The 11,512-nt window shown below is 38.5% G+C and overlaps 1 protein-coding gene across 1 annotated transcript in view; it reads left to right on the top strand.

Annotated features, from left to right (window-relative positions):
- Positions 1 to 3,813: 3,813 nt before the first annotated feature.
- ATP10B (ATPase phospholipid transporting 10B (putative)) overlaps positions 3,814 to 11,512 on the top strand; it is a 51,876-nt gene continuing 44,177 nt past the window's right edge. Inside the window, exon 1 of the mRNA XM_086621703.1 lies at positions 3,814 to 4,313. Within this exon, the coding sequence (XP_086477829.1) occupies positions 3,814 to 4,313 (500 nt within the window). The remainder of the gene's footprint in view (positions 4,314 to 11,512) is intronic.

Raw genomic sequence — 11,512 nt, 5'->3', positions numbered from 1 at the left:
GATTTCTATGGAGACTCTGGAAAACTGTTACGTGAGTGTAAATGAGATTAAGCTGATGCTGCTGTTCTTTATTATCTGAGCTATTAAGATTCAACACCTGAACAAGTCCCTTTGTAAGTAAGTGTGAATAGAAAAGTGTTGTAAGAGAGTCTGAGACATTTGAAGAAAAATACTTGAATAGATTTGTTGGTAGTTTATGACTGAGGAAAATGATACGGAATTTGTGGTGGAAAAGCCATTGTTCACCTCTGTTAAATTGGCTTTATCTATGTTAGTTTGCTGTTACAACACACAGAAAATAGATTTGGGATATTTTTTTTCCCCAGAGCTAGAAATAGATTTCTCCATATTGAAGATTGTTGTATCTTTTATTCTGTGCATTCTCTGCAGAAAGTGCTGAGCTCGAAGACTGAACATGTAATGCACTGAACAAGAGTATTGTTTGCTGTTCAAACCTCTGCTAGAAAGATATGAGGTGAATTTTTTACTAGAATGAAATTGGTTTTCAGTCCCTGTCATGCGTTTGTCTTTCAGCCTGACATCCCTGCTGCGAATGGCTTTGTCTGTGGACTCTGCTTTGTACCGTTGGCAGCGACTAAGAGCTGAAACTCCCTCCCAGACTCCATCAGAATCGACACCACTTCTGTTTTCTGTCAGAGACAAACCAAAACTCAACTTAAACAATGGAGAATTGTGTTTCCCGACAATGGGAGACAGCGGAAAGACTGGAAACAAGCTTCTACGTTTTATTCTGGAAACAGGATACAGACCACAAAATACACGTGGTTCACTTTTTTGCCCCAAAATCTTTTTGAGCAGTTTCACAGGTAAAAAAATTCATTCTATGATACATGGGATTTAAGAACTCTCTCTGAAACAGTGATATTTGAGGGTGATAGACAAGGGCTGCTTTTGTAGTTGCCACATCACTAAAATTTAGGTGATCGTTATTTGTAACCAGGTGTCACTCAATTCACACTGAAATGGAGGTTTAAAGCAAGTAAACGCCGTGTGCTTAACCGACACTGCCGCCAGCTTTCTTATTTGAATTCTGGAACAGTGTTCTACGTAAAAATTTCAAGTTTTTTTTTTTAAATCTCTGTTTCTGTGTTGAATAGACACCTAATTTTTAAGAACACAAAAAGACATTCCTTGGGTGTTTTGAGACGCCTCTGGAATTCTGTAGATTTCAGAGGCTCTTAGATTAATTTCGGTGTGTTTTTAACGGAATGCAAGTGACTTTGCTGACTTACAGTGTACAAGTATATGCAAGTGCTAGGTCAGGTTTCTTTCTAAGTGCTGGTCTGAAATTATGTACCCCTCCAACATAATGAATCATGTCAATAAGGTGCCCGGGGAAATATTATGATACAGAAAAACAAAAATTTTATATCCATCTCTAGCTTTGAAATTTTCATTCTGTGTATTAAATCTACACATTCATAATTGGACCTTCCACCCATGGACTCCTTCATGGATTCCTGATGGGGACACTTCCATAATTTGGATGAGGCTTCAAGCAACCTGCTCTAGGGGAAGGTGTCCTTGCCCTTGGCAGGGGGGTTGGAACTAGATGATCTTTAAGGCCCCTTCCAACCCAAACCGTTTTATGATTCTACAACCCGACGTGTTTTTTTACACCCATTCTGTTACATTGATTTGGGTTTTTTTAGGGTTTGGGGGCTTTTGTTTGATTTTGTGTTTATTTTCAAGACTGAGGTAGTGGGACATCATTGAAGAAGTTTTAGCTCCTAGAGATAAAGAGTGTTTGTAATCCATGGAGAAATTGAAGTAGCTATAATATTATGAAAATGTATCTCACAGGCTCTTCTAAAGAAAAAATTAACCACCTCAGTCAAGCAACTGATTAATTCATTCTGAGAAAGGAAGAGGAGGGTAAAGGAGCTAAGTGATTGATGTTCCTTTGACACAAAGTGGAGGAAGTTCATTAAGAAAAGGACGCATTCTAATTTCTGTCTACTTTATTTTATACCTTTTCAGACTGGGTAATCTTTATTTCTTCTTTCTGGTGGTTCTGAACTGGTTCCCACAAGTGGAAGTCTTCCACAGGGAGATTACTATGCTGCCTCTGATTGTGGTGCTGCTTGCGAGTATGACTAAGGATGCCACGGAAGACTACAGAAAATACCGATTTGACAAGACGATAAACTTCTCCAAAACCAGGGTATATGACAAGTAAGTAAGCTTAACCGATTATTTTTCCTTGTGTTTCATGTAGTGGAAACTGCTTATCTGATTTTGCAGTAATTCTTTCACTGACCCTTTGGAGTACAGGAAGTTTGGAAAAGCTGTTTTGTTCTGCCTTTAAAGATACCTCATTTATCTCATTTAAGTCATCCTGCTATCATTGAAGTTTTGTTTCATATCACAGCAGTGTGTGCGGATATAAAAGTTTTCATTTCAAGTTTCCAAACCAGCTTGTCAATGTACACATCATCTTCCCCAGGTAGCAGAAGTATCTGGAGGAAAAATGAAATGTATCCAAGTCTGGAAAGGATTACTGAAGCTGTTTAACAACTTGGAGCAATGTCTTTCAGATGTTTCACAATAAAAAGATTAATACAAAAATTGATAATCAACTACACTCAAGATGAGGCATAAACAGGAACTGAAAAAAATTTTGTAGGACTTCCAGTAAGCATAGGTGATCAATACAGCACGTTTCACTTTGAGAATGGCACAACATCCACAGTAAACTGTGATGTTTGCTTACTACTGACTCAGAAGGAAGAAATATTTTCATGTGTAATTCTTATTGCAACATTTAAATTTCATCAGTTTCTTGTTCAAGTACTAACTTGACTTGAGACTACTTAGCTTCTCACTACGTAATGCAATAGATAGGAGTTTTCATTTAAAAGAAGTTTAAATGTTTGTGTTTCTTCCTTTCTTCACCTCTCCTTACGCCCAGACTGTAGAGGAAAAATTACGATTTGTACACATCTCATTAGCGCTCTTGGAAACTAGCCCTCATTTGTACTACGTGCTTCTGTGTCAGAGGCACAAGGGCCAATGGAGAAGAAGAAATGAGAGGCTGGAAGGAATTACTGAGCGAGAGAAGGACACTTTGGGTGTCTAGAAGGAGGAAGTCTATCAGAGAAGAAGGATCAGGCTGAGGGGCAATCTAGGTAAACTACCCTTCTATTGCCTGTGCCTATGTATAATTCTTGCAACTTCCAAATCAAGGTTTGCTTCATTTGTGAGGGATGGGTGTTGGTTTTTTGTTTAATAATCCATGTTATGGTCATGAAAACAAATAGTAGATACAGGAAGTACAAGAAAGAAGCACTGTCTGTACTGACGCTTACAGCAATCTTCTGTTGACTTCTGGGACACAGAGCTCTGCACTTTACCTTTGAACTTCCTGGCAACTCCCAGGCTTATAAAGTGATTCTGAAACTCATGGAGTGAACTGTGAAAATTGTGCATATATTCTTAGTTTTGTCACTGCTCTGTGTTAAAATGGAGGTGTTTCATGTGAGCGGACAGTCAATGCCAGGGAAATACTCTGAGCGGGGCCTCCAGGCGTATGCTAACAGGAATAACAAAACATTCAGGATGCTTTTGTCATATGTGAGCAGCAGCCTCCCTGACAGGCTCTAGGACCCGGTGCGGCTGAGTCAGGATGATACCTGTCCCCAGGCAGGTGGAGGCTGGAGTCGAGCGAGAGGCAGCCCTGGGCTTCAGACATCTTGATTCTTCTCTCCACTACTTGGGAGTTTATTCGGATTATTGAACTCTTCAAACTTTGTTAGTATTCAACTTGAGGCTACTTTTTGAGAGGAAAAAAAGATGTCAAGGAAAAGTGTTCCTAGCTGCTTCTCTAGAATGATACGGAAAAAACATTTTTCCAAGGAAACCTGCCGATGTGGTGCTCCAGACACTGAAATCCAAAATGAAGAGCTGGAAAAGAGAGGAAAAGTAAAGAAAAGAAAGAAGAAAAATGAAAATAAACGAGTGATAATCTCTAATTTGCCCTTTGGAAGTCAGAAGTGGAAGGAAAATCCAAACAGATACTATGACTCGAACAAAATTAAGACTACAAAATATACCATCTTGACTTTCCTCCCTAAAAATATCTATGAGCAGTTTCACCGATTTGCCAATATTTATTTTGTAGTCATTGCACTGATGAATTTTGTACCAGTGTTGAATGCTTTCCAACCAGAAGTTTCTGTGATCCCAATTTGTGTTATAATGGCCATTACGTCCATTAAAGATGCTTGGGAGGACTTTCGGCGGTATAAATTAGACAAAGAAATCAATCATATGGGATGCTACATTTACAGCAGGTGAGTTTTGTACAGCTTTTATTAAAAAAAAAGGTTGGCTTGAGACCTTTTATTAATGGTGAGGTTTTTTGTTTAGAAACATTAATAAATAACTGCTGAAAAAATCACAGTGATTAAGTAAGAGGGAAGAGTCATAGTGACTACATAGCACCTGGGATTTGTTCTGTTTCAGGGAAAGAAACTTTTTTTTTTGTTTAAAGCTCATTTTCAGACCAAGAAGGTAAGTTTTAGTTTAATGGTATTGAAATGGCTATCAGCCTCTTAAACATGGAGTGCAGTGAAAACAGGTGCTTAAATAGCTACTGAGCACCTGGATTTCTAAGGAATTTTCAAGAGGACTTAATTCTTTCAATATAAGGTAGCACAGAACAAGATCTGTCATGGGACCTATTTGCATTCTTAGATGCCAAGAAACCTCTTAAAAATGTAGTCCTTCGAACTACATTTAATTTTATACTCTACACTGTAGACTACCTTTCAGTTGTATATTTTTTACTAGCTCAAATTTAATATAAAACTGTAAAAATGCAGTTTAAAAAGGGGAGATAGTAATATGTGCCTCTGTTCAGTCATCTCTAAATGAATTAACTGCATATGTCTGTGCTTGCTTCTTTAAAATATTTCATGACTTCTTTTTTTTAGGACTTTCAGAAGTTTAAAAATTATGTTTAATTGTATCAAACTGTTCTCTCAGCAAAGTAGAAAATGACCTCTTGTTAAAATATCACATCTGGGATTAAGAGCAAAACTTTCCATATCCATGAACGTTGCTTGTCATCCCTCAAATTAATCAACAGTGCTTTACATAATGTACGCTTTCACAAGCAAGATCTTGCAGAACTCTGACTTTTATCACACAGTGCTGTCATTTCTGTTTGTTTCTCTTGCGAGTGTTTGTCAGATTTTTATTTTTATGTCCTGCCAGTTAAACAGGAAAACAATGAATTTACTTGTTTGAGGGCTAAACTTGTCCCCACGTATAGATAATGACTTGTCAGAAGCAAATGGCCCTGCCCTCCTTGCCAGCTTGTCTGAAAAAGCAGACATTTTCCAAGTCTCTAAATATTATTCATTTAAGATTCCTTCTCTTTTCCACCATGAAGACTGTCAATAATTGCAGCTCTTTGAGTAGGGTGGCAAAATTGCCTCTTCTGCATACCTTTCAGATTGCTGTCTAGTCAATTTTTTTTGGTCTTTTCAATGTTGCATTAATCCATGAGTCAATGGATTATTCTTTAACACTTGTTAAAACTGGTATGGAAGAGAATAGGTGGTGCAGTAGATACTAATGAATGGATCAACATAGGAATCTTATTTATTTCTTTACATGAAGCAACCATGTTAATGTATATCTGAAAGCCTTTTACCATGGGAACATGAGAAGTATGGAATACAATAAAACTTAGTTTGTGTAAGAGAAAAATGTCCATCATAGAATTACAACATAAGTACAGATCCAGATTCAAGGTATAGCCATGAGTACTTTCTTATGCAGAAGCTTGACACAGGCCTGTCTTACAATTGGTTATCTCATCCCATAAAAAAGACTTTGATCTGTGAATAAATCTTGTCTAGATTCTTCTTTCACCAAAGTTTTATGGCCCAAAAATGTGATGTAAGGGAAAGGAAAATGAGGGCGACTTCAGACTGCAGTATTCATCCTGTCTGGAAAAAACACTGGTAATTACAATTACCATCAGATCAGTAGCTACAGCTCATTATATCATGAATAATTTTAATCAGGCTTCTATAGCGCTTTGGGAAGCTGATATTTCTTGTTCTTCTTGTTAACTGCAAAGTCATGGAAGAGCATGATGTCTTCCAATTTTCTTCCTTATGAATCATCTGCTGTGGGTAACGTTTTAACATAGGTGAAAGTCTTTTTCAAGGCATTGCAGATTTTGATATGTTTGTGGCAACAAAGAATTATTTTTTAATAGAGCAACTGATCTTGCATCCTAAAAATGAAAACTTATTTAGATTTTTAGAGTTAATCTTGGAGATTGTTATCTTTATTTCAGATTTCAATAACAAGAACTCTGATTCCTATTCCAAAAGAAATACGAAGGCAGAACAATCTCTTCAAAATGCTGAATGTTCTTCAAAACTTTCTTGAAGACTGGAGGAAATGCAGTAACTTGCCTGCTTTCAGCACAGAGCAAGGGAAATGGAATTTAAATAGGCTGCCCTGTAAACACATTTCTTCTAATTTTCTTTTCACAGAGATCAGCTGGAATGGGTAATCTAGTCTACTAGTCAATTGAAGGAAAAGACACTTCAAGTAGCATATTTAAAGAATGTTTAATTGAGAAAATGGGAGACAATTAATAGGGATTAGAGTGTCTTGAGGAGATGCAGTAACTTAGATCTGGTGTTTGATATTGATATTGGAGATTTTAATTTCTGAATCAAAACTTTTGGAATCGTAATAGTTGTATGCAAACTGTTGTGCTGTCAGAACAAATCACACAACACCAAAAGAAGATAACAAAAAATTCAATTGTAGATGGTACAGACCTATGTTTAGTTGCCTCTTTTCTCCTATTACTCTTTAAAATACACTTTGTCTGCTTTTAAATTTTCCAAGAAATGAGGCTTCCGTTACCACAAAATGTGATTGTCAAAGCATTTTCTATGATATTACGCTTTATTATTCATCCTTAATTGCATTAAAATTCCTCAAGTCACCTAGTTTCATGCAACCCTAATTAGTTATTCTTCATCTGTAACATTTAATTATAATCTTCAAATATGTGTGATTTTTATCAGGTTCATTTTGATACGCTTAGTCACCTTTTAGTCAAGATCTTTATAGATGCCTCTTTTCATCTTTCTTGTCAGTCAGTCCCTCCAAACCTACTTTGGTTACTTTTCTCTGAACTCTTTCCAGTTTGTCATTAACTTACTAACAGGGGCTGGCACTGAATGCAGTATACAAACCTGTAAGTGAATGTCAACCCAACAGTTGCTAAAAGCTGTTATTTACTTTTCTTGAAGTTCTATAACGTTCAAGGAACTACTTGATATGTAATTAATGTATGGCCTGGATCTGATATACCCCTAGGATTAAGCTATAATGGTCTGCAAATACCCCATAGCATTCAGACAATTTCACACTTCTGGAGGATTTAACCTAAATTTTACTCAGTGTCTCAATGGACATTCAGATACAAATGCAAGGACGGTGCACGGTTCAAGATGGCACAGCAACACGCTTGACTGAATGCGTGTACATCAGGTAGGAGCAGACATAAAAACATCAACATCATTTGAGCTATTCACATTGCTTAATTCTAAGCATCTAAACTCGAGTATCTGAGACAGTGACTCAGAGAAGCCTGGTTTATATGCTTTCAATCATCCTGTGGAGCTGTCGGATAACTAGATAAGTCAACAGGCATCCTTAATGAGATAGCCAGATTACTCTTTCAATAGAAAGTTCCTCTGTGATACTTTCAGGCCCTGTGTTTTCAAATTGTTCCTACAAGCATCAATCTCCCCTTCCTCTCTAGGTCCATCGATGTCTGTGAAACAAAAAAAAGTCAGGCTGGCCTTCACTGAAACTCTTTATTTGCTAAGTGTAAGGTTTTAGAACATTTAAAGGTTTCTGCATTGACACTAACTCTGGGTTAGTCCTAGAGTAGTGATATGGAAATTGAACACAAAGAACTCAGAGATGAGTTGCACAAAGTCAGAACTGCCAACAGCTGAAAAGCTGGAAATGGCTTAAGCTAGACTCACTGATTTGAAAAGAGAACTAAAGTATTTCAGTGTTGTAGTTTATGAGACAAATTTTGGATCCATTGTTTAGGAAATCTCCGCGACAGCAACAGAGATCTGCTTGTCTACAGGTTACCATACATAGTATACTTCAATGCTTTATGTTTTCTTAAAATTGAGGTAGCCAGGTAGTGAAGATGAAGGCTTCCTTTCTGTTTCAACCTCTTTTATATGCTATGATCAGCTGTATCTTCCGAAAGGAGGAAAGTTTGCACCTCCCCTGGCTGCTCCCTATGTCTAGCAAAGCAACTGAGTTTTGCCAAGGACACAACAACCAACAGAGGTCTGTGGCATCTGGAACATGGCAGAAAAAGATAGAGAGAGCATGATTGAAAACAGGCATTGACCTACACTCAAATCTCAGAGGTGAAAGAAAAAAAGGCAGCTTTTCTCTGGACACAGAAAACATTATATGCAGCTCATTCAACTCAGGGTGGACCTCAAAGTTTGTAGAGTAGAAAGCAGGATGAGAGGAAAATACCATCCTGCCAAGGGCACAGTAAGCAAAAAGAGATTTGTTGCCAATGCTTTCTTTTAAAGTCTTGTTCAGCACCACTGAGTTTTCACTTGTTAAAGAGTCTTTTCTTTCTGCTTTATTATTTTTGTTTTCTAACAAAGCATAACTTGAAAGACTAAGAGCTTGCTGGAGGCTTTAGTGGGTTCATTTTATACACGAAAAAGAGAGAATCTCGATCCTGCGGCCTGCTTGAAATCCCACCACATTCCCTCAGGCAAAATTGCAAGCACTTTTCTTGGCCATAGCAATATCAGGGCTTCCACATCTCAGCGGTGCCTTTTCTGAATGGTGTATGAATGCTATCAGCTGGAGGTTGAAGATCTCCTGAAGATCTCCAGCTCTTGCGTGGCTGAAGGTGCGTTCCTATGACAACCATAAAACATGAACTTGATGAATTATTGCGTATACAAGTAGCAATATGAGTAAGTTGCAATAACCGCAGGATTATTATATGGTGTGATATTATTGCAGTTCACTATCCATCAGGAAAGATCCAATGTCTCTTCCTTGCTTAGTGTCAAACATGACTATATTGTTCTCTGTGTGGACTCTCACTGGGCATCCTCGGCTCCGCTGTCCATATAACTTTTGTATCTACTTCAGGTACTATGAATTTTTTGTATCTAGCTTAACTATGGATACCTGAATTAACAGTGAGTTTTACTGAAGGTGCAAACAGTGCCTTCTGTTTGTACAAGCTGAGGCATTCTTCAAACTTCCAGTGAGCTGAGAAAATGGCCTAAACCAACAGAACACTCAGCTTTGTTATGTCACCATGCAACTGATTGAAACTGGTTATACCAAAATTATGAAGAAACACTTAAAACATTAGTTCATCTTATGGTGACCATGCCGACTGTGTGGTGAAGAAATAAATATGTGACGTGCTGAACTGACTAAATGCAAAAGAAAAATATCAGGGTTTCAACACTTAGCTGGTCCAGGTAGCAGCACTTGAAAGTCAAAGAGCAGTGAGCCAGCAGTTCTTGTCAGTCAGTGTGTATTGCTACAGCGAGGATCCTTGGTCTCTGCAGCAGAAAATCCATAAATACATTACTAATGCTACCACCAGTTTATGTATTACTTCATCAGATCTTTCTTCAAGATCTATTACCTGCCAAGGCATTTAAAGCTGCTTCATGGAAAAGGTGCAATGGTTTAGCAGACAGCAGCAGAAGCTAACGACTAAAGACAAAGGGCAAACAAATGAGAATCTGTGTTTTTGGCTCAGAGACCTGCAGAATCATGACTTCATGGCATTAGGTTCCATCCTAACTGCCTAAATCGTTAAAACACCATTAAAATCTGGAGACAAGCAGTTTTCTACTATGTGACCTTAAGACCTGTATGGTCATGTAAGGAGGTGACTGTAGCAAAATAACTGATGTAGTCTGTAGCTTCCACAAACTTGATGAGTTAACAGGAGTCCTTAGAAACTAATATTAACGATTAGCAAATTGGCAAAAAACTAATGATTATCAGTTAAGTAACTGATCATATAATCATAGAATGGCTAGGGTTGGAAGGGACCTCAAAGATCATCTAGTTCCAATCCCCCTGCCATGGGCAGAGAAATCCTCCACTACACCAGGTTGCCCAAAGCCCCATCCAACCTGGCCTTGAACACCTCCAGGGATGGGGCATCCACTTCTTTGGGAAACCTGTTCCAGTGCCTCACCACCCTCAATGTAAAAAATTTCTTTCTTATATCTAATCTAAATCTCCCCTCTTTCAGTTTGAATCCGTTGTCCCCTGTCCTATCACTACACATCCTTGTAAAAAGTCCCTCTCCAGCTTTCCTGTAGGCCCCCTTTAGATACTGGAAAGCTGCTATAAGATTACCTGGAGCCTTCTCTTCTCCAGGCTGAACAGCCCCAACTCTCTCAGCCTGTCTTCATAGCAGAGGTGCTCCAGCCCTCTGATCATCTTCGTGGCCCTCCTCTGGACTTGCTCCAGTAGCTCCATGTCCTTCTTATGTTGGGAACTCCAGAGCTGAACACAGTAGTCTAGGTGGGGTCTCACGAATGCTGAGTAGAGGGGCAGAATCGCTTCCCTTGACCTGCTGGCCACACTTCTTTTGATACAGCCCAGGATACGATTTGCTTTCTGGGCTGCCAGCGCACATTGCCGGCTCATGTTGAGCTTCTCATCCACCAGCGCTCCCAAGTCCTTTTCCTCAGGGCTGCTCTCAATCCATTCTCCACCCAGCCTGTACTTGTGCTTGGGATTGCCCCGACCCACGTACAGGACCTTGCACATGGCCTTGTTGAACTTCATGAGGTTCTCACAGGCCCACCTCTCCATCCTGTCAAGGTCCCTCTGGATGGCATCCCTTCCCTCCAGCGTGTCCACAACACCACACAACTTGGTGTCATCTGCAAACTTGCTGAGGGTGCAACTGATGTTGGAGTTACCTGTTTTGTTCCAGCTGGTGTCAGGCAAAATCGTAGCAATAGCACTTTGTTCAAGGCAGTATTTTAAAAAAATCCTAAATACAGTAATCTATAACTTACAAAATGAAGCCAGTAAAGTCTACGCAAATGTGTTCTCAAAACACTATTTACTTATATTTTATTTGATTTTTTCATTTGGTACAGATCATTATAAAATCAAGATAGAGATTAAAAAAGGCGAGTTAAAAGACATCCAAACCTTGTATATAGACATATAATACACTTATAAAGTTCTGATACTTGCTTAAAGTCTACAAAATTGCAGAAGTCTTTTATCATTGAGAGAATAACTTCCTTGTTGGGATGTTATAGACAGTTTTAGCACGTAAAAAGGTAGAGTCTATTGCCAGCATTAAGGAATTTGGAATGCTGAAACAGTGTGATTAAAGATGTATTTTATTAGGCTTTAGAAAAATTTCACTCCTGTTATCTTTACAGGATGCTTATTG

Source organism: Tauraco erythrolophus, chromosome 16 (genome assembly GCF_009769465.1).
Source record: "Tauraco erythrolophus isolate bTauEry1 chromosome 16, bTauEry1.pri, whole genome shotgun sequence".
Lineage (NCBI taxonomy): Eukaryota > Metazoa > Chordata > Aves > Musophagiformes > Musophagidae > Tauraco > Tauraco erythrolophus.
This window is presented reverse-complemented; position numbering and strand designations above follow the sequence as displayed.